This window comes from Conger conger, chromosome 7, assembly GCF_963514075.1.
Source record: "Conger conger chromosome 7, fConCon1.1, whole genome shotgun sequence".
Classification (NCBI taxonomy): domain Eukaryota; kingdom Metazoa; phylum Chordata; class Actinopteri; order Anguilliformes; family Congridae; genus Conger; species Conger conger.
In genome coordinates, this window is record NC_083766.1 from 23,907,836 (window position 1) to 23,931,523 (window position 23,688).

The window sequence follows — 23,688 nt, forward strand, 5'->3', positions numbered from 1 at the left end:
TTGTTTAACTTCTGCTTTCATTTTGACATTTCACACAGTTTCTGAGCAGAGAGGAACCAAAATCGGGGAGTGCCTATTCTGATGACTGTGCAGAAACGTCTCCTGTGAATTCTCCTGTGCAGAATAGACCACACAGCAATGTGGTGCCTTAGGGAAAGCACAGACAGAAGCATTTAGCGCGTCTCCGCTGTCCGAAAAGGAAGTGACTTCATACTTGACACAGATTTACATTACATTACATTACATTACATTATTGGCATTTGGCAGACGCTCTTATCCAGAGCGACGTACAGCAAAGTGCATACCCATAACCAGGGATAAGTTCGCTGAAAGACCCTAGAGGTAGATCCCCCCATGTAGAGGGTTTGCAGGTAGAATGTTCAATTCAGAACATTCTATTGCTGATGTCACAATCACTAATGGCAACTGAATGCACTGACTTAGAACACTGACTTCAAATTTAGAAAAAAGTGTAAAAAAACAAAACAAAACAACTATACTGTATGTACCAGGCCCTATATTTCCAAAATTATTAAAAATTTCCTCTTTCTTCAATGTGTCTTATCATAGCAGTGTCCTTCGGAAAATGGGTCAAATAGAGTAAGGTTTACTGGCTGAGAAGCATGGTCGTGTCGGAGGTGTAAATATTGCTTTCAGTTTGAAGATGAAAGAGGAAATCTCACCCAGCAAATCTCTAATCAGTGACGTCTTGCTTTTAAATGGGCCAAAAGTCTCAGGGAATACCTAGTTAACCCTTTAAGGTTCAAGATCACAGATATGTGATTACAATGTTTTTAACTGAACATTCAAATCCTAGTGTAACAATAACTACAGACGTGCGTTCAAGGTGGCAAACATTCGCTAACAGTCACGGACATATTCTAATATTTTCCTGTTCACCACAAATGTTAGCTAACGTTTGCCAACAGTTTGAAAAGTTTGTTTTGAATAGTTGTGCGGCGAGCAACAATGGCTGCCGTAAGGGAAAACGCCGAGAGAACTAAAGTTGACAATCATTTGGCTGTTATAAGACACTTTAATCAGTGTAATATTCGTTCTTACCTTTAAAATGAAATAACAGGTAAGCAACAATCGGCTAGCCGGCATTGTTAGACGTAAGTCTCATCCCTTTGTATGAAATATGCGTTGGTGGCGTGGCGAACTAAAGGGAATGTTCATTTAAAATCATCGTTCAACAGTATCTGTTTGCTGCAAACATAGTTTGCCGCCTTGAACGCACGTCCAGTAATTATTCTAGAACACTGACTTTGAGAAAGAAAAGCATTAAAAGAAGAAAAACATACTCTTCAGAGGGTTAAACCAAGAACTTCTGTCCCCCTTGACGCTTTCTTCCTTTATCCCTCAGGGTACCATCGCTCAAACTGAGCAAATAGCATTTGCAACACAATGATAAACATTCATTTTCTCGTCCACATGCTGGGATGCGGGTTTAAGTAAGGGGGTCGAAATCACTTGCAAATCAAGTCAAAGTTGTAATGTAGGCAGCCTATTAAACTGTCCTTGTGCGTTGTGTGCTGCTGGTAAAACCAAAGATTACCTGAACATAAACGTGCCGTTAGTCACTGGGATGAAAAGTCTCCCCGGTTTCAGTTGCTAGGGCCAATGTGTTTTTCCTGAGCATGGTGGGTATTGAATGTGTCGAGCACGGCATTGTCTAACCAGAAAGGCATGGCAGCAATTAACTACTTATGGTGTCACAATTAACTCAGACAACCACCGAGCCTTCCTTAACCACATGCTGATTTGGCCGGTGCCAAAATGCATTTGTTTGTCTGGGAATGTTGATTTTGACCCATTGTATTTTTTTTGTTACAGATGTGTAGAGAATGTATACTATGCATACAGTGGGGTCCAAAAGTCTGAGATCACATTGAAAATCTGGGAGTTATTTTTCACGTAGTCGTGGAAATAAACAGAAAGTTTTTTGGATTTTGAAAACATTTAAACAAATTAAAGTTACTTCAAAGCTTTGCTAGAACTACTAGAAGACCAAAGAGGAGCAAGGAGTGCTCAACCCACTATGACCTGACCTCAGCCCCATTGAACATTTATGGGGACACTTGAAGATTGAGCTAGTAACATCACAAGATGCTCTTTGGAACATTGTCAAATAATGCTGGGACAACATGAATCATCAGGTTTTGCACAGATTTGAGGAGTCCATACCAGCTTGAGTGCCAAAAGGTGGACATACCAAATAAAAGAAATTCAGAAATGAATGTAATTTTTTCAAAGATACAACTTTTCACTGAAATTGTTCTGCTGATAATATAATTAGTAATAAAAAAGTTTGTGAGTAACTTTATAAAATTTCTATGCTGAAAATTATTATCAAGATGTACTTTTTAATTATTTATAAATAAACCAGTGGGAAAAAATAAATGGTCCTGAAGCTTTTACCATACATCTGTGGTCTGTGTCTGTGTGTATGTGTTCATGCATGTGCATGTGTATCCGTGTATGCATGCGTGCACATGCGTGTGTGTATGTGTGTGTGCGTGCATGAATGCGCGTACCTGTGTGTGTGTATGTGTGTGTCCGTTTGTGTGTGTGTCAGAGGGTGGTTCATCACAATGCAGTGGCTCATAGGAACAGAACAATGAAGATGTCGAACTCTGATTTCGTGCACAGTACAGCCCTATGCTTGATGTAAATATTATGCTGAGAATATCATTAGCCTTGAGGCGGCACATTATTAATGAAGCCATAAAGCACTCAGTTCAGAGATATGCAGCTTCGGTTCTCCCCAGCCATCAACAAAACATATAACTCTTCCACCCCGGCTTGGCCACAGACAGAAAATGCACCAGGAACGATAGCACTGAGGGCGGTCTCCATCGCTAAATATTTCACTTACCTTTTCTAAAGGAAGGGCTACTGTACAAAGATTACCCTTTTCAATTCTGGGACTGAATTCTCATCGTAGATTGGCATTTTAAAGCCTTATTTAGGGCAAAGGATCATTATAGTGGAATACATTTGTACTTTATAAAATTGTATTTATGAATATAAGATGAGAAAATACTGCAAGCCCCCTTCTTGATTTTTCCATATTTATTTAACAGCACAGATTAAGCTGTTCCTGTGTGGAGAATGAATGTAAGCTGTCCCAGCTCATTCAGAATGCTGACACTGTGTGGTCTCATTACAGACAGTAGCGTAGCACAGTCATGATGGAAAATGTGTGTATGCTCTTACTCAAACCTTTTTCACTTATTCCTCTGCAGTGGGTGATGAAAAGAAGAAAAAAATCTGTTATGATGATTTTGTTTTTTTGGACTGGGTTGACTGTCATTCGAAATTACTTCTAAAATTAGATGAGCAAACCCAATTTTTGCACTCAAAATGACCTTGATACTGAATCTGCATTTGTCTGCTTATAATATTCATTGGGGTGGATGGACCACAATTATCGCAGTCACGATAACGTTCTGCTCTGACTGCATGCATAAACCCTGCCATCTAGTGGACAACAACAGCTTTACATCACAGATAAATTCGACAGAGTCTGTTCGATACGGTATTATTTCACTTTACAGATAACATACAGGGTATTTACTAAACGCTTATTTATGATTTATTGGAACATTATTGGGGTTTTTAATGTACACTAAATGTCATTGAAATATGTTGTGTCTTGAGCTAGTGAAACGCTTTATCGATTTGATTTAGCTGTATTTAGGGGAATATGAAAGCCCTACAAATCTGTATGGTTTTTGGTGAATGGACTCTGGAAAATGTAGCTCTTGCTTCAGGTGGTATTAAAACACGGTTCAACACAAAAAAGGGTTGAAAAATTTAAGAGTACACTAATGCTTTCAAATGAGTAGATGTGCTTCTAAATTATGTTTCCATTTAGCACATTTCAAATTTCAGGAGCATATGATCCTAAAATCAAAGCACTGCAGAGTCGACTGCAGACTTTATGCACACCATGATATGGGGTTTGCTTTAAAACATAATTCACGGTTTCTTTGGTTGGATCAATGCTCATTGTTATTCCACAGTTCTAAACATAAATCTGTTTTCACATCAACCAAGCAACTGGTCACATGTACAGTGCATCCGGAAAGTATTCACAGCGCTTCACTTTTTCCACATTTTGTTATGTTACAGCCTTATTCCAAAATTGATTAAATTCTTTTTTTTCCCTCCAAATTCTACACACAATACCCCATAATGACAATGTGAAATCTGGGGAAGGGTACAGAAAAATTTCTGCTGCTTTGAAGGTCCCAATGAGCACAGTGGCCTCCATCATCTGTAAATGGAAGAAGTTTGGAACCACCAGGACTCTTCCTAGAGCTGGCCGCCTGTCTAAACTGAGCAATCGGGCGGGGGAGAAGGGCCTTAGTTAGGGAGGTGACCAAGAACCCGATGGTCACTCTGTCAGAGCTCCAGCATTCCTCTGTGGAGAGAGGAGAACCTTCCAGAAGGACAACCATCTCTGCAGCAATCCATCAATCAGGCCTGTATGGTAGAGTGGCCAGACGGAAGCCACTCCTTAGTAAAAGGCACATGGCAGCCCACCTGGAGTTTGCCAAAAGGCACCTGAAGGACTCTGAGACCATGAGAAACAAAATTCTCTGGTCTGATGAGACAAAGATTGAACTCTTTGGCGTGAATGCCAGGCGTCATGTTTGGAGGAAACCAGGCACCGCTCATCACCTGGCCAATACCATCCCTACAGTGAAGCATGGTGGTGGCAGCATCATGCTGTGGGGATGTTTTTCAGTGGCAGGAACTGGGAGACTAGTCAGGATTGAGGAAAAGATGAATGCAGCAATGTACAGAGACATCCTGGATGAAAACCTGCTCCAGAGCGCTCTTGACCTCAGACTGGGGCGACGGTTCATCTTTCAGCAGGACAACAACCCTAAGCACACAGCCAAGATATCAAAGGAGTGGCTTCAGGACAACTCTGTGAATGTCCTTGAGTGGCCCAGCCAGAACCCAGACTTGAATCCGATTGGATATCTCTGGAGAGATCTGAAAATGGCTGTGCACCGACGCTCCCCATCCAACCTGATGGAGCTTGAGAGGTGCTGCAAAGAGGAATGGGTGAAACTGCCCAAAGATAGGTGTGCCAAGCTTGTGGCATCATATTCAAAAAGACTTGAGGCTGTAATTGCTGCCAAAGGTGCATCAACAAAGTATTGAGCAAAGGCTGTGAATACTTATGTACATGTGATTTAATAAGGCTGTAACATGACAAAATGTGGGAAAAGTGAAGCGCTGTGAATACTTTCCGGATGCACTGTATATGACCACCACCTTGGTACTTTCTATATGTCTCAAAGTTTATAAATATCTGGCTGAACCAACCAAGTGTACATAAATGTTGAGAAATTAATTAAGTATTTCTTCAACCCATTTCCTATTTCATTTTTAGATTCTCTAGACATCACATCCTTCAGTTGAGTTTTGAATTTGAGTTGAGAATCTGTTTTTAATTAGTGTTACAATTTGGTTAATCATGAAACAAGAAAAAACAACTACTGGTTTTGCTTATGACTATAATAAATACCTTAAATAGGAAAACTAGAAAACAAGAGATAGATAGATAGTGTGTGTGTGAGAGAGAGAGAGAGAGAGAGAGCGAAAGAGAGATGTTCATACAGCTGTTCAGACACTGTGGTGAGAGCACATGACTTCCTCTTGCCCGTCACACTCATTGAAGTTTTCCTCACTTCTTCCTCTCTCTCTCTTTCTCTATGAGAGCGTGTGAGTGAGCGAGAGAACGCGAGAGACAGAGATCACTTCACCATGGACGTACACAGAGGTCCCCTCCTTTCGCTCTGGTTTTCATTCCATCTCCTAACAGGTACTGCAAACTGGATAAACTGAATAACTTTCTGAATGTCGATCCTCTCATTAACCCGACATAAATACTAATCCGTAGTTTGGTTCAGTTTATGTGCTCATTTGCTAAGGAGAAGTGAAACAGGTTGACTGCTGAACTGTACTGCTGGACACTCGAAATGGACACGCTTAGTTTTAAGCGTGGGGCACTTTGTTTTTGGAGCTTAAATTGTGCACCCAGCAGGACAGAATGATGCTGTTTAGGACAGTGCTGGTAGCAAATTTAGTTATTTTTAGGGCTGAGCACTGTAAAGTTAGATAAGAAAGATGCATTAGGTAAGTAGGGTCATTTTTGGTGGACTTTACATTTGAGAGGGGAATCAGTATATATTTAAAGGATCTTATACTGATATTACACAGTGCCTTTTGCCACCCAAAGTGTGAAACCCAGCTATGATCAGCTTGAAATACCAGCTACCAGCTGTTTCAAAACATAGCTTGAGCTAGTTTAACAATGTCGAGTATGGAGCTGGTTGAACTGGTCAACCAGCTACCAGCTGTTTCAAAACCTAGCTTGAGCTTTTTTTTTCCAGCAGGGAGTACATATAAAACATGAAAAACTTCTAAACACAAAACAAAAAGGAATTGATGGAAGCTGTTGAAGTAGCACAAAGTGGGTTAGCCGAACTTCCTGTTTTAAAATGCACGTACTTGTAATAAAAGTTACTAGAAGCGACAGCTCGATACATAGATTTAGGCTTGACAAAAAGGATTTGGGATTTGGTTGAGATTTATATTTCTGAAAGAGACATACAAAAGAGTTAAGGTCAGCAAAGAGCATATACGGTAGAATCCCAGGCACAATGCAACAGTTCATCCACGAGGCCAGGGATACTCAATCAGTGTGAGTGCAGGCTTTCATTCCAACCAAGCAGTTACACACCCGGTGCTACTAATCAACCACTAGACCTTGATTGGTAGAACCAGGTGTGTAACTGCTTGGTTGGTCGAGGCCAGTGTTGTTCTACCCTGGTCCCGGGGTCCCACTGTGTGCACTTGTTTTTTGTCAAAGCTAATCTCTTGATGAATCAAGGTAGTTGAAAATGTGTTTGAGTTCCAACATAATTGTGTTGTTAAACTCACTATATTACAATGCTGGTTTTTCTCAATGGCATTTGCTGTCAGTAAACTCCATTGATTTTGCACAGATGGTTCTCACACTCTGAGCAAATGGGACCCAGTTGATTTCACCTGTCAGTTTGTAATTGAATCAATTAAAAATGGAACCAGATAGCCAGATAGTACATATAGTATGGTTAAGTGAAAGCATAACTGTCTTACTGATTGAAATTTGAGGGTAGACATAGCCATTGCTGTCATACTGTGAATTTAATAGGGTAATCGTCAAAAAATGTACACACAGATATTTCTAAACTTTGAGACATATAGAAAGTACCAAGGTGATGGTCATATATGGCTAGTTCTCTTTTTTCCATTTGGGATTGTTATGAAATAAAAATCATAAGCTTGTTTTTTATGTTATCTCTCTCTCTCTCTCTCTCTCTCTCTCTCTCTCTCTCTCCCCCCCCCCCCAGTTAGTGACTGCCAAGTCAACACAGTTCGTGGCTTTGTTGGGGACACCGTGGTCCTCCCGTGCAGGTATGACGTAGCTGAACATGGACAGCTGCACTCGTGCTGGGGGAGAGGGGAAGTGCCGTCATCTGGCTGCTACAATGAAGTCATTACAAGCGACGGGGTCACAGTGATATGGAGAAAGTCACAGAGGTATCAGTTACTGCAGGGACTGAAGAACGGTGATGTCTCTCTGACCATCACTGGAGCTCAGGAGAGTGACACCGGCAAATATGGCTGCCGTGTGCACATAAAAGGACTGTTCAACGACCAGAAAGTGAACCTGAACCTGGTCATTACCCAGGGTGAGTGACTTCACTAAAAACAAGCAAAAATACAAAAATACTGTTCTGTGCAGTTTACAAACAGATTGACACTCTTATGAATGTGAAATAAAGGATTAAAAACAAGTATGTTGTTGCTGAGCCTATCATATGGTATGCAATTTGCAAACAGTACTTATTGTTAGTTTTCAAAAATCTAACGTGAAAGTACGCAACACCTCGAGGGCTGGTCTGCGTACTGGTTTTTGTGGTTTTGTGGTTTTGATTGCCTTGTTTTTAATTAGCTGATTTTTTTACCCTGGTTCAAGCCTGTACTTGAGCACAATGAAATCATTAGGATACACATCTCGTCGTCTGCAGCTGTAGCTGGTACCCATACACAGGTCATCCTGTAGATTTTAGTTTTATGGTTATTCTACTGCCCTGTGATGGTTTGGCGGGCTGTTCAGGGTACTGTATATTCCTGCTTCTCACACAGTACATGCTGGGATAGACCCCAGCAGCCCTTTCAAACCAGACCATGAATAAACAGGTTAGATAGTGGATGGAGGTATGGATTCTTATTCTGTTGTTCCCATCTCTCTCTGCAGCTCCAGTGCAAACAGAAAAGGCGCCAGAGCTGCAAACCAAAGCCACTGAACGAACCTCTAAAAGTACATGGACCACATTCAACCACACACACGGTATGGACCACTGTTCTCCATGGTGCAGCACATGACATTGATGGCAAAATTATCTCAATTCTCTGAACTCATGCATATCTTTCATTTTAATGTCTTTTTTTCCCAAGAGAAAAGAAGAGTCAAATAATGCCCTGGTCCTGGTACCTCTGATGTGTGAAATATTTATTATACGTTGTTTTTATGTTTATAATATTATTCTGACTGTAGGTCCTGGGGGTGTTACTGCTACAGAAAGTTCTGAAGAATCAATAGCTCAGAAGACAGATGAGGTGAGTGCAGTTATAAATATATATATTTATATAAATATATATAAATATATTCAGCTATTATTATTGCCAGCCTGACCCAATGAGCGACATAAATGACTACTTAGGGCCCCTCAACTTTCAGGGGCCTCCATAATTATTAAGAAAAAATATATATTATTAATAGTGTTGGGTTGGGGGAGGAGGGCACCTTTAAAATCCTGCAGGGAGTGCCAGGTGAAATCTAGTTGACAGCTCTCATCGTTGTCTGGGATGGGTGTCACAGGGTCTGCACTCGCTTGGTTTTCCTCCTACCTCTCTGGTCGCTCCTACCAGGTGACTTGGAGGGGCTCAGTCTCTGACCCTCACCGCCTACAAACTGGAGTCCCGCAGGGCTCAGTTCTTGGGCCTCTCTTCTTCTCACTATACACCATGTCTCTTGGTTCTGTTATCTCTTCCCATGGCTTTTCTTATCACTCTTACGCTGATGACACCTGACTCTTTATTTCCTTCCCCCCCGACACCCAAGTCACCTCTACATCCCTGCTAAGTCCTCTCCATCAATCGACCTCTCACTGACCGTTGAGGACTTTGTAGTTTCCTCCTCCCGTATGGCAAAGAATCTTGAGGTGACTCTTGATAACTGCCTCACCCTGGCTCTACAAGTATCCTCCACTGCCAGAACCTGCTGGTTCTTTCTGTATAATATACGCCGTATCCGTCATCTCCTGACGGAGAAACCACCCAGCTCCTAGTCCAGGCGCTCGTCATTTCCCGCTTGGATTACTGCAACTCCCTCCTAGCCGGTCTCCCAGCGTGTGCCATCAAGCCCCTCCAGCTGGTCCAGAATGCTTCAGCCCAGGTCGGCTCATGTCACCCCGCTTCTCATTGGCCTCCACTGGCTTCCTATTGCCACACGCATCCAATTCAAGGCCCTAGTGTTGGCATTTCAGGCTGCTAAGGGGACTGCCCCACCTTACATACAATCCTTGATCACTCCCTACTCCCCAGCTAGACCACTCCGGTCTGCCAGCTCTGGTCGCCTTATGGTTCCCTCTCTACATGCACCTGGCGGTCGAGCTGCACGTTCACGCCTGTTTTCCGTTCTGGTTCCTCAGTGGTGGAATGACTTGCCTACCACTGTCAGGACAGCAGAATCCCTCCCCCTATTTCGACAAAGACTCAAAACACACCTTTTCAAACTCTACCTTAGTCCTCCCTCCTGATTTCCCCTGCCCCCCCTTTCTGATATCCCTATCCTCCTTGTCTAACCCACTTGTAAATCGCTTTGGATTAAAAGCGTCTGCCAAATGACTAAAATGTAAATGTAGTTCTGGCTTAGAGGAAAGACATTGTAAAACAAAGACATATCAGAATGCGTAATACTTTTTAAAAATCCTTTTTTTTTTTATCATCTTTGGTTCATTTATTAATATTCTTTACTTATAAATCTGTATCTATATTTTTGTATTCAGCCACAGAATGTAACGCTTGCAGTGCTGATACCGGTATTGCTGCTGCTGCTGGCTCTGGTGATAGTGTTCCTGATCTTCATGAGTGAGTATACGTCTCTACCTACGAGCCTGAACATGTTTATATGTCTCTACCTGTGAGCCTGAACATGTTACACGCGTGTACACACTCATGGCACAACTACAGTGCAGTCCGTAGGTTTTTGGACCGTGACGCATTTCTTTTTGTTTTGACTCTGTACTCCAGCGCATTGGATTGGAAATGAAACAATACATATGATGTTATGTCACCTTTAATTTGAGGGTATTCACATCCATATTGGGTCATCCGTGTAGGAATACATCTCAAATCAGTGGTGTTGGAGTACAGAGCCAAAAGAACAGAAATTGTACTACTGTCCAAATACTTACGAACTGCATGGTACACTCAGTGAGCTGCACACCAGCTTGTTATTGCAAATATTTATAATGTGACGAGCGATCGGAATCTGCAGGACTAAGCGAGTTTGTGGAAGTACAGGAAAGGATGTTCTTCCACACTGTGAGCTAACCCTGAGAGATTGCACTTCCTTACACCCTAACACGGACCCACCTGATGACAGGAAAACAGTAAGGGTTGTGCTGAGTACCTGGGTTTACAGTATGTGTGTGGGAGTGCGTATGTGTGTCCATTTTGTTTTTACCCCCCAAAAAAACATTAATCAGTCCTTTGAGCATTTGTGTCAATAAGAATGTTAAATTGTTGGCATTTATATGGCGCCTAGCGCCAAAGCACTGTACAATTGATGCTTTTCACTCACCCATTCACAAACCAACAGCGATTAACTGCCATGCTAGGCACCAATCAGCTCATCTGGAGCATTTGGGGGTTGCTCAGGTGTCTTGCTCAGGGACACTTCGACACACCCAGTGCAGGATCGAACCGGTAACCCTCCGACTACCAGACAATTTACCTCCAAAGTCGCCTGCTGTTGTTGATTTAGTAGACATATAGGAAAAGGGGTTTTGAGCTGTAGAATAGAAATATATCACCTTTTTCTTTCACTGGATTCTGTCATGAGCGTGTTCATTTCAAAAGCACTCTAAAAAGAATAACATTTTAAAACGGGCTCTCTTTTTTCTCTTTTTAAGGAAAGCGATGGAAGAAAGCCTCTGAGATGCTTGGAATGTAAGTAATGTGTGAATAGTTTTGCTTTCAGTGAACATTCTCCATGGGGTTATCCAGTGGCCAAGCCACATACAACTTTGCTTAAAAAAAATGATACAGCAATTGTTCTGCCACTTCTGCTATTAATACTGTGGTAGTCATATGTGGATGGCTCACTGAAGCATTTTGCCTTGTTATGCAGTGATTTATTTTGTCAGCAATGTCATTTAGAGCTTCAGAAATCTAATACTGTATGTTGCTGCTTTGAATTTAAGACAGATTTGAATTTAAGACTTTATGCAAGGCACTTCACTTTGAATGGGCGCTGCAAATAAAGCCTTATAAATGGATAATCCATGATAATCCATGCTAATACTGTGGTAGTCATATGTGTATGGTTCACTGAAGCATCTTACCTTGTTCTTCAGTTATTTATTCTACAGGATTCTTTGTTCCCTCTTTTTTTAAATTGGGGGGACCCCAAAGTAGGAGATTATGGTATGGGATATGTTAGAATAATGTTTGCTTCATTGGGATTTGGCAGGGATGTCAGTTAGAGCTTCAGAAAGCTAATACTGTATGTTGCTGTTTTGAATTTAAGACAGATTTGAATTTAAAAGTTTATGGAAGACACTTCACTTCCAATGGCCTCTGTAAATAAAGCCGTATAAACGGATAATCCATGAAATTGTGAGTACCTGTGAACAAGGGCTTTGCCTGTAAAAACTGATGGCGTGGCCGCTGGCTTGTGTGTGGCGTTGCTCTGCTAGGTCCCAGCAGCCTGCTCCAGGAGTCCTCTACAGGAACTCAGAATCCAGCCTGCGACTCCATTCCAGGGAGATGGCGGTGGAGAACATCTATCAGATGGATGAAGACGACGACTATTACGCTTGCCCTTGAACTCTGGCCTGAGACAAGGCCCTGACCCGATTCCCACTCCCACACCAGCAACAAATAAAATGGTGTAATTGCCTCTACACCTAGAAGTGACCTTGGACCCAGGAGAACATCTACAGACAGCACTTTGCTGTTTTTTATTTGTATTTTATTTGTTAGGGCCGCAAATCTTTGACTTAACCGGCAAATAGCACTCAAGCCTTTATTGGGCGTAAACTCTGAATACTTTTTTTGGGAGTGTTCATGGCATTTAGGGAATTTATAAACATACTAGGAGGGTCCTGTTTTGAATTCTCAGCTGACTGGCTAAAGTGGCTAGGATTATGTAAAACTTTATTGTTCCTGTGTTGAACAGACACTTGACATGGATTTAGAATGACACCAATTTGCTGGCAGTCTGTGTAATGAAATAAGAAATAAGCTTTAAACTTTTGTAGTTAATCTGTGTACAATACCCAAATTATTTCTAATGATGTCTGTGTTTGTGCAATAGCTAATATGATAAAGTATCTATGTATATACTGTATATTGATGTGATTTCACTCATAAAGGATTTGCTTAGTATAGCTACATTAACTGAGAACCTAAGGACAATGAAACTAAACTTCTTCCACAGCATACCATTTTGAGGACATGCCGAATGAATCCATGGCAAATCCAAGGGCATTCTTACTGTGTAGACTGAAATGAGGGGTCAAGCCCTTCACCTTTGTGTACTTACTGCAAAGACAAAATGACAATAAAGATTTTTAAATTCAAGGCCTTTTTGCGATTTTCAGTAAAAATAAGAAATAAAACTGCTTCTATATATCTACTTAATGAGGGGTGTCCTGGCTGTTATCCGGTATGGATATCTCTAGGCATTGGGCCTATAATCTCCAGGGGAAAGGAGCCCAGCCTTATTAAGAAAGCTCAGTAGTGTTCCAGCTCAATTAACCAAGCCCTTGAGTGAAGACCATGATTGGAGCTCACTGGCCCTGAGACCCCTGCTGAATCCCACGCAGTGTCTTGAACTCAACAAAGGTCTCTGCTTTCGAGTAAGCTAGTGAGCCTAGTTATTATCTCTAATCTGCATAAAAAGCACTTTCTTTTGGGATATTGAGCGCTAATTATTAAACATTTTCACTTATGCTTGCATGAGAAGACTCAGTGTGAAACTGAAAGCATTCACTTCAGGCAGATAATGGTTCCCCAACCCAAAAAAAAAAAAAAAAAAACATAGTACTGCAAGCCTTTGTTGCATTTCCACACCACAGAAAACAGTTAGACAAATCCTACACACCCTTATTTCTATACAAACCTTCAGCTGAAACCTCTTCCATTAGACCACAGCGCACGGATGCGTAATGAGACCAAGTAACACGTGGTCAGCCAGTCGCTGAGGACGTCTTGTTAAAGCACGGCAATGAGCGGTCTGTGTGTCCCTCTGCCACGTCCCCCAACCCCAACACCAGCCCCCATGACCCATGGAGGCAGCTCATATACAGAAACATGGATAATAAAATCTGGAAAATACCGATGCTAACAATGGCCCTTTCTCTGGCTCCGTCGCACCCCCCCCCCTCCGTCGCTCTTCGTCTCGGGGGGGACGAGGGTGGCGGAGTGGGGTCGGAGAGGCTGCGGGCGGCCGGGGCTGGAGATGTCGCAGTCGACGGCCGCGGGAGCACAGACGGGCCATTCACGAGGCGTCGCGGCCGAGCAGGCGCGCCCCACGCCTCCTGGCAGAGCCGCGCGCGAGGAGGAGCTGTCCCGTGCCGTCCGCACCCCCGAGCGTTTCCCAGAGTCGCCTTCCCCCGGGATGTCTGCCGGAGCGGGCCTGCTGCACCTGCGCTGGGTCCTCGCTCTCGCTGTGGCAGGTAAGAGAACCCACCGCCAAAACATGCACGCGCACACGCAGGCACGCCACCCTCTGCCTGACGGGCCTCTTAACCCGTGTGTAGCCTTAACATTCTGTATACTCCCCTAGTCCTAATGGTCAAAAATGACCTGCCTTCACTAAACCCCTGAAATAAAGCTGCTTTATTTTAGAGGTTTAATAAAGAAAAATATTTATATTTTTTAAATCTATTTCGCATGAAGAAACAACCTGTCACAAACTTCAAGTTGGAAAAAGATCATTTAGGGGGATTTCTCTGCTGTTAAACATAGTGCCGGGTCATTTTTGACCCTTAAGACAACACAATTGTTAACCTCTACTCCACTAAATGCTGCTATAGCTACTGCTAACACTATGCTCTGCTGTATTCACTCATAATATGAGTTTATCTATCATTAACCCACTCCAGATGTTGTTCTACATGCGTTAATGTTTTTGTTCACGTAAAGAAAGCTAAATGGCTCTTTACATGACGTCCAATAACCCTAACCTATAATGCTCGCTGAGGGTATTAAAGGTCTCTCAGACTGATTGTTGTGTAACTGGTGTGTCAACAAAATGGTGGTTTGTTATGCAGAGGTCAACTCTTTCACAATTTGTTTACTTCAATCGCGAACACAGCTCAGCCTAGGGAAGCCCTGGTCCAGTGACCGCAACAGGAAAATACTCCAATTTTAAAATAAGGAATTGAGTTCACTAACATACACACTGATAAATAAGGATACATTTCACTCAGACATTAGGAAGTATTTTCTTCACACAGAGAGTGGTCACTGTGTGGAATAGCTTGCCAGGACATTGTGGAGGCAGAAACTCTGGGGGTTTTCAAGACCAGGCTTTTAGGTACTCTAACTAAGCATTGGGTACACTTTAGTAGAAGGAAAAGGCAAGCATTGCTGGGCTGAAAGGCGTTTTCCCATCGTTATGTTATGCTATGCTGTGCTGTGCTATGCTATGTTATGTTATGTTATGCTGTGCTATGCTATGCTGTGATATGTTATGCTATGCTATGTTATGCTATGCTATGCTATGCTATGCTGTGATATGTTATGCTATGCTATGTTATGCTATGCTATGTTATGATCATTTTCCCACCCAAGCTACTGGAGCTGTCGTATCAGCATTGGAGGTGATAGAAGGTGGGTCCGTGAGCCTGTCCTGCCGGTACTCGGTGAAGCGGAATGGGCTGAACCGCGTGTGCTGGGGCCGCAGCTGCGGCACGCTCTGGTGCGGAGACATCCTCGCACAGACCGACGGAGAGGGCGTCGTCTCCAAGGTGTCGGAGAGGTACCGCGTCGTGGGCGACGTGCTCTCCGGACAGGTGGACCTCGTCATCCCCAGGGTCAAGCAGAAGGACAGGGGCTTGTACTGCTGCAGAGTGGACATCGACGGGTACTTCAACGACAAGAAGGTGTCCTACACCCTGAGGGTCGTAAAACGTAAGCGATAGTACTTTTCTATACACTAATATGTATAGCAGTGTCATTATTTGCAGCAAAACTGTATTACTTGATATTCCTATTCTGAGATTTGGGTCTGTTTAACTATCCAGAATAACTATATTCACAGAGGGATTTGGGAGGAGGGCACCGAATGAAGGAGTCCATGTGCCATGTCCATGACAGTCAGTGGCCCCCCAACTGCCCCAGCAATAGCATACACCCCCCCAGTCCTTTGCATCACCATCCCCCCACAAATTTCAGTTGTAATAGGGGGACAGGGTCACGCTTGCCAGGAAAGATGCAATGAGCTCAACATAATGAACTCCAGTGACTCACTCATACCGTTTGCAGTGATCTTTATGCTTGGCTAGCTGAATGGGTGTCGGCTCTGTTCCACATCAGCGGCCTGTCATTCTGTCTCCTCAGCTCCTGTGGTGACCCCAGCCCCAGTGGTTCCCAGGTGCGTTACCACCAGCCCTGAGCCACCTGCCCTCACAGGTGAGACTGACCATGTGACTCAACAATCGTTTAAACGCGATAGCTTTGATCGATATGAAATGTGATAGCTTCAATCGAAATACGTGCAATGGTGCGATGGCTTTGGTCTATTTAGGAAATGGCAGTTTCAAACAATATAAATGCGATGGTTTCGAATGCTATGGGTTTCTTATTAGATTTTTCCATGCTCTTGCACAAATGCCTTAAGGTGGTTTCCTATTGGCTGGCTGACGATGACTCACCAACAGACACTGTGACTTAGCTGGATGGGCACGCAAAACCCCTGAATGCAAGACACCATACCCCCCCCCCCCCCCCTGGCCCCCCAACCACACACGTGAGAAATGAGCGCTTGTGGCATAAATAAAAGCGTCTTCACTGTAATGCATCAGAAATTTACAGGAAATTGAAGCCTGCATGTACATATGTCGTTCTCTTTTTTAATCTTTGCAAATACCGTAATAGCACCACAATATGCTCAAATAAAAGTCTTGATGGATACACTGACTCATAACTGTGTTTACACCAAGAGACGTTATGAGATTCTGAGTTTCAGCTGACGTTTTCGAACTATTTACCCAATTGGTTTACAAAATTAAGGCACACACTTGTGTGTCTACTGGCCTTTGGTGGTTTTATTGTTTCATGAAAATTCAAGATTTTAATAACTTTAAAAGAGTATCTAAAGCAGGGATCATTGAATCACGGTCCTCAAGGGGCCTAGACCTGATGGTTTTACCTGGGAGTCAGGTGTGAAGACAATCTGTAGGGTCGGGCACTGGCGGAGAGCCAAGAGCAACTAACACGCGAACGTGTTCGCCACAAAACTCCGGAAGGTATAAGAAACAGAAAATGTCTGGAGACACCTCCGACCAAAATAAAAGGAACAGCCCAAAAACCGGCTACCAGAAAATAAAGCAACCCTTAAAAACCAGGGCGAACAACCCAACGAAAAGGAGTGCTAAAAGCGAGCTGGACCGGGGACAAAATAAAATAACAACCTAGTATAAAAGACTAGGCCAGAAAACAAAGAACCTTGAGTCGCAGCTCAGGAAAAACACAAACCAAAAATACAGATACCGGGGACAACGTCCCTCACCTGCAAGCTCACACGAGCTATAAAAGAAAACAAAACAGATAGCACCAGCTAGCTGAGCGTCTTCCTTACCCTTTTCTTTTCTTCCTTTTTTTCTTTTTTTAAATGAGACAGAAAAACCAGAACCTGCATGATACCTTTCCGCGTGCATACCGGCTTGGTATCAGAGTGAACAGTGAATACCAAAGCGCTGACCGAATGCCAGCAAGCGCTTGAAATACCCACCGGAGGTAGGCTCCCCTGGCACTAATGAGGGCCAGGTGAAAATAATAAGGCCCTGGTGGCCACACCCGCTGCTACCTCCCAACCCTGACACAGTCTGGCCAAACATTAGCACAAAGTGTTCAGTTATCTGGGAGAAAAGAAAACCAGACCTGATGACCCCTGATCTAAAGCACACATAAATGCAAGATGCCAATCTTGTCAAGCAGTGTAGGAGTTGTTAAAGCGGCACGCAGACCTGGTTCCATTGGTTCAGTCTAGCTCTCTCTTTCATTTCCTCAGCCATCCAGACCCTCTTGTGGTTTCAGTCTGCGTTTTAGGAAGGAAGTAGAAACGTTATGTCAGCACATTGCAGACGACTTTTATGAACCTCAAATGGCAGTGTCAGGATCAGAACAAGGTGATGCTGACACTTTTTCAGACACTAAAGGCTTTAGAGGTCCTCATAGGATAAAGAGCACTCATGGTTATGAACCAATATGATAAACTAGCGTTATGACTGCAACCGCTAAATTTAACAAGATTTTCAGTGTTTATTCAAAACTGACTGAATAACAGAACATGAAAGAACTACTTCTATTATGAGAAGAAGAAAAAGGTTGTGTCACTGCAACAGCTGCAGCAGTAGCTAAGCTTGCCTGAGCAGGTGTCATAACTGGTCGAACCGAGCACAGTTCATTTCCTGTGGTGTAATAGGGATACGTTAACACGGTTTGGTTTTATGTATAACCACAGCGGTAGCAAACAGCCAGCGAACAGCAAACACCACGCTTAGCGACGGAAAGCCACCAAAGCGACTACGCCTGCTCAGCGTGAAATGTTCCGCCTGCATGTTCTCTGCAGCCCACCACTGACGTGACCGCCCTAAAAACACACTTTTAAAAGCCTAAATAACCTTTGTCTAGCGAAGGCTGTGTTCTGTGATCAGTAATGCTGCCATTCTCAGTTCCCCCTTCCACATTTATCCATTTGTTTCACAATGCAGTGTCGGAGCAGGGACATTGCAGTGGACTGGCCTGCTTTGGGTCAGCGTGTGAAAAGAACTGAATGGGTTGAACTCTGAATCTGTGCACTGAACAGCCCAGTAGAAATGTAATGCAATGTCTGGCCTGTATTCTCACCTGCTTTCAAAACAATACTTAATTTTATTTCATTCTCCATCTTTTAGCCCAGCACTCAGACATATGATTCCTTTTTGAAGACCATGATTAGTTATTGAGTTGAATCTGGTGTGAAGATCTTTTTATTTATATATATGTATAAAACTAAAACGATTTTATTAAAATATTCTTCCGGGGCACATATTTCTATGAGAATAATTCCTGTTCTTATGAAGAGTATAAGAGTAGTTGTCTCCCCAAACGTTTGAGCAGAAAATGTGAATCATTATGCATTGTTTGTTTGATACAATCAATTTTGCTGATTTTAATGAAGGTGGTGATAATTCTGAAGATGACAGTTGGCCCATGACTGGGCTGCCGTTTTTAAGTTGTAGTTTCATTTCATATGAGTGCTCCCCATGACTCACTCCTCCCCACCCGCTTTCCAATAACCGGCATCACTCAGGGGGACTTCACCAAATTTACCACAGCGCATCATTGTACGCCTGTCACCCAAATTTTGTACGTGGAGAAAATGAAATATGAGAAAACCCCACCCGTTTTAAGCTGCGAGTGTGCCATTCTGGTAAACAAGAGCATGATTCCGCTGAGCATGATGACTACACCAAAAACACTCTGTGAGCACTTTATTAGGTAGACCTGTACACCAGCTTGTTAATGCAAATTTTGAATCAGCTAATTATGTGGCAGCAACTAAATGCTTATATAAAAGCATGCAGACGTGATCTAGAGGTTCAGCTGTTTTTCAGACCAAATGAAGAAATGTCATCTAATTGACTTTTACTGTGATTTTAATGATAGTTGGTGCCAGGCAGGATGGTTTGAGTATCTCAGAAACTGTTGATCTCCTGTGATTTTCATGCACAACGGTTTCTAGAGTTGGCAGAGAATGGTGCAAAAAAACAAAACAAATCCACTGAGTTGTTAATGAATGTGTTATTAATGAGAGAGAAGGGCCAGACAGTTCAAAGCTGACACTCACACAAATAAACACACATTATAACAGTGGTATGCAGAAGAACATCTCTGAACACACAATGCGTCAAACCCCTTAAGTGGATAGGCTACAGCTCGCTCTCTCTCTCTCTCTCTCTCTCTCTCTCTCTCTCTCTCTCTCTGCAGAAAGGGTGTGGGAGGAGGAGCAATCGAATGTGGACATTTCCAAAGGCGACTCTAATCTGTCCAAGTCTGGAATTGTAGTGAGTATGGGTCACGTGATAAGCATGATCACATGTTTCTCTTTGCTATCGGTATCGGTATATTTCTAAGAATTTGCCTGTCCTCAATTTGCCGAATTTCCAGTGCAATGCATCCCTTTACAAAGTTTCGTTCAATTTAGAACAATCAAATCACATGCTTGTGACCTCACACCTTATCGAGTGTACTGTAAGTACGAACAACATTGTCCAATCAGCCTCCTCCTTACCCCCAAGTTCCTACATAATCTTTTGTGGGACTGAGAGAATTGGTTTTAAGTTTGTGAATCCTCTGCTTCAGGGGGATGTTTTTACTCGTACGCCCCGTCTCTGTGTCCCCTCCCCAGGAGGAGAAGCCCATTCCCAGCCTGTCCCTCCAGGTGAACGTGCCCGTGCTGTCCCTCTCCCTCAGCCTGCTGCTGCTCCTGCTGCTGGGCTCTCTGGCCGTGCTGGGGTTCAAACGTAGGTACCGTATCCCTCCCTGCTCACCTCCGCACCTGCGTCAGGTGCTCGTGTGTTCACCTACTGCACCTTCATCTTCATCGTCATCTTCATCACCATCTTCTTCTTCATCATCATCTTCTTCATCTTCATCAATTATAGTGGTCTATATGATGCTCACAGTGGTAAAATAAGTTATTGTTCATATTATCATCACTAGCATAATCATAATAATCATCTACATCATCATCATCACCAACATAATCATCATCATCATCATCATCATCATCAAAATCACCATCACCATTAACATCAACATCAACATCAACATCAACATCAACATCAACATCAACACCATCATCAAAATCTCTCTCTAAAAAATCTCTATAATTCAAATGAAATGATTTCTCTATTTATATGGAAATGTCCCCTTAGGCTATTTATAAGGGCAGTCTGTATCACACAGAGCCACGACAGTGCTGCCTGTGAATAAACTAATCTGGCCTCTATAGACTTCACAGAGGCCTTAAGCAAACTCATTCTTCTAACACAACCGGTTCAGTAATATATATTTGTTCATTTACAACCCACAGTCCCTGTGTTAGAGGTTTGGTTTAAAGAGCAGGGTTGAATTAGAGCCACTTCCCTCTTCTGAAACCTCTCTCATGCTTTTCTCTCAGGGAAGATTCACAGAAGGATCCTGAAGAGGGGAAGGTAAGGGAGAAGGAGGAACTGACACTGTTTAAAAAGCAAATAGCAGAAACAAACGCGTGTCAGCTCACCATTGTGTCCCCCGCACCTGCAGCCTGTCGACGGTGGAGCCCCGTCACATCATCTATGAAATCCAGACCCGGAGGCCCGTGGAGGAGAACATCTACACCCTGGACTAGGGCCGCGTGCCCCACAGCGGACATCAGGGCCCAGCATCACAAAGCAGGATCACCAAGTCAGCTGGATAAGCGCACTTTAAAAGTCATGGACTTTTAAACCTGGATTAAAGTGAAAAGAGCCTTTACTCCGGTTATCCAGCCAACTCAGTAATCCTGCTTTGTGAAATACCCCACAAGCCTGCAGAAAAAAAGGAAAAAAAGATGGGATTTTAAGATGGTTTAAGCTGTGTTTTGACATTTGTAGCTGGTCATAGCTGGTAAAGCTGGTAAAAGCTGGTGGCCAAACTGGTGGGTTAGAAGACTCAAGGGTGCTCAGCTGGTGAGCAGCACGTCAAACGGCTGAAACCAGGTAGAAGTGTCGGTAACACAGCTTAAACCATTTTGACCTGCTTAGACTGGTTTAAACTGGAATTTTCAGCAGGGAGCTGGAGATGACCGGGCCCTCCATGAGACTGTGACACTGGCACATATACGTTGTGGCTACCCATGACTTCTGTGAGCCAACCACAAAGGTTAAAAAAAAAGCATGACACGGAGGGCAAATAACTGGTCCAAATATCACTTAAGTAACAGAGATGTGAATTTATTTGTAACTACGTATATGCAAAACTGTAAATTGAATGTGTGTTTATATCCTCATATATCTTTATATTTAGTTTATTATATTACATTACATTATTGGCATTTGGCAGATGCTCTTATCCAGAGCGACGTACAACAAAGTGCATACCCATAACCAGGGATAAGTTCTCTGAAAGACCCTAGAGGGAAGTACAATTTCAACTGCTACCTGTACAACAAAGTACATATATACACATATGTACATATATATATATATAATATAACAGCAAAATATCCTTGTGGTTTCTATTAAATGTCTAGGTTGTGGCTTTCAAGTTAGTTTTGCAGCCTTTTTGAAAAATAAAATTGGAGCAAAACAGTTTAAATGTTAATGTCTGTATACTAAATTGATGTCATAAACAATATGTTTTCATTTAATCACCCCATTTGTCCCCCATTTCCCTTATTTAAAAATAATTTGACGTTTGGTGTTATTTCAAAATAAAATTGCCAGTTTTTCTGGTGCTTCTTTGTATTTATGCATTTTGGCATATTTTTCAGACACATATTCTTCTATGTGTTGCTGCCAATTGCCTAGTGTGAATATTTAACAATGTCTTCTGTTTATTCTGTGAGGCAAGCTCCAGGTCTGAGTCAGATTGACCATGTGTGTTTCCTTTTTTCTGCATGTGTGTGTGTGTGTGTGTGTGTGTGTGAGAGAGAGAGAGAGAGAGAGAGAGAGAGAGAGAGAGATAGTGAAAAAGAAGAGGGAGAGAAGAATCCCAGGTATTCTGATTCTGATAAACCAGTCATCTGCATACTAGTCTGTATGGCATGGTTCATGTCGTGATGTCAGATCTGCGTTTGATTCATCTTGTTTTTTTCATGGTGTGCACGATTGTTTCATTGATTTATCTGATATTGCTTCATGATTTGTTTGTTTTTTACCCTACCAGCCCCACCCAACATTTAATTCTTAATTCAAAAAAAGATCAACATCCATAGATATCAGGATGATCCCAAAAGTACTTTTTGTTATAACTGTGATTACATATCTTTTAGTTGATTCAGTTGACATATTAGCAAGGATTAATATTAGAAATGTATTTGTTTTTACTGGTATCTAATACAGCTGTTGCTTTTTGATTACATCCTGTACACTCCACGGGATTTTAATTAACCAAGATATTGGGACACATTAAATCGTGTTTATTATACCAAAGACATTTGAGACTGGTTTTTTACTTTATAACAAATATGTTACTCAATTCTACTGTAGAAGACTTAGCTTTATTAAAATTTGCAGCTTTATTAAGCGTGTAAAATGTATTCCACCCACAGTCATTAGTTTTGATTGATTTACATGTTATTCCTGCGACTCATGATTCTGCTATTTCAAATGAAAATGCAAATGTGCCCTTTCTATTGATTTAAAAGCGCCTGCCTTTGTGTCCACTGCACAACGTTTTAGTTACAATAAAAATATAAATTCTCAGTGAACTCTCTCTGCAATGGAAACACATCACCCAAATGCTACCCAAGCTGTTCATTAAGATATACACAGTGAGCACTTTATCAGGTATTTATTATTCTTATTTCCTAGACACATTAAGTCTTCAGCTGCTGTAGCTTAACCACTTAGAGGTTTGTGTTCAAAGATGCTCTTCTGCTAACCACTGTTGTAAAGTGTGGTTATTTGCGTTACTGTCACCTTCCTGTTGACTTTGACCAGTCTGGCCTTTCTCCTCTGACCTCTCTCATTAACAACGCATTTCTGCCCACAGCACTGCTGCTTACTGGATGTTTTTCGTTTTTTTGCACCATTCTCTGAAAACTCTAGAGGCTGGTGTGCGTGAAAATCCCAGGAGATCAGCAGTTTCTGAGATACTCAAACCACCCTGTCTGCCACCAACAGTCATTCCACGGTCAAAGTCACTTTTCTTCCCCATTCTGACATTTGGTCTGAACAACAGCTGAACCTCTCGGTCACTGCATGCTTTTATGCATTTAGTTGCTGCCACATGATTGGCTTATTAAATATCTGCATTAACCAGCTGGTGTACAGGTCGAACTAATAAAGGGATCACTGAGTGTAAGTTCATTAGAGCAAGACAAAAATGCTAAAGTCATTTGTAATCATAGATTTGTACACTTTCTAGTCA

At 42.4% G+C, this 23,688-nt stretch overlaps 2 protein-coding genes across 2 annotated transcripts; both read left to right on the forward strand.

Annotated features, from left to right (window-relative positions):
* The first annotated feature begins 5,691 nt into the window (after nucleotides 1-5,691).
* Nucleotides 5,692-12,942, forward strand: havcr1 (hepatitis A virus cellular receptor 1). Its single transcript, XM_061249140.1, has 7 exons — nucleotides 5,692-5,845; nucleotides 7,419-7,760; nucleotides 8,330-8,422; nucleotides 8,630-8,691; nucleotides 10,143-10,224; nucleotides 11,271-11,307; nucleotides 12,057-12,942. The coding sequence occupies exons 1-7, from the start codon at nucleotides 5,788-5,790 to the stop codon at nucleotides 12,184-12,186; spliced, it is 804 nt and encodes a 267-aa protein (XP_061105124.1). The 5' UTR covers nucleotides 5,692-5,787; the 3' UTR covers nucleotides 12,187-12,942.
* Nucleotides 12,943-13,822: 880 nt separating this feature from the next.
* Nucleotides 13,823-22,837, forward strand: timd4 (T cell immunoglobulin and mucin domain containing 4). Its single transcript, XM_061249351.1, has 7 exons — nucleotides 13,823-14,039; nucleotides 15,160-15,498; nucleotides 15,928-15,999; nucleotides 19,561-19,637; nucleotides 19,982-20,096; nucleotides 20,756-20,789; nucleotides 20,881-22,837. Exons 1-7 carry the CDS (start codon nucleotides 13,823-13,825, stop codon nucleotides 20,963-20,965), a joined length of 939 nt encoding a protein of 312 aa, XP_061105335.1. The 3' UTR covers nucleotides 20,966-22,837.
* Nucleotides 22,838-23,688: the final 851 nt, after the last annotated feature.

What these genes read in the sequence shown, in the direction of transcription:
- havcr1 (XM_061249140.1), top strand. Translation starts at nt 5,788, where the DNA reads ATGGACGTACACAGAGGTCCCCTCCTTTCGCTCTGGTTTTCATTCCAT. An exon ending in CACATTCAACCACACACACG is followed by an intron (nt 8,423 to 8,629) that starts GTATGGACCACT and finishes TTCTGACTGTAG; the next exon opens with GTCCTGGGGGTGTTACTGCT. An exon ending in TAGCTCAGAAGACAGATGAG is followed by an intron (nt 8,692 to 10,142) that starts GTGAGTGCAGTT and finishes TTTTGTATTCAG; the next exon opens with CCACAGAATGTAACGCTTGC.
- timd4 (XM_061249351.1), top strand. Translation starts at nt 13,823, where the DNA reads ATGTCGCAGTCGACGGCCGCGGGAGCACAGACGGGCCATTCACGAGGC. An exon ending in TGAGCCACCTGCCCTCACAG is followed by an intron (nt 16,000 to 19,560) that starts GTGAGACTGACC and finishes CTCTCTCTGCAG; the next exon opens with AAAGGGTGTGGGAGGAGGAG. An exon ending in GGCCGTGCTGGGGTTCAAAC is followed by an intron (nt 20,097 to 20,755) that starts GTAGGTACCGTA and finishes CTTTTCTCTCAG; the next exon opens with GGAAGATTCACAGAAGGATC.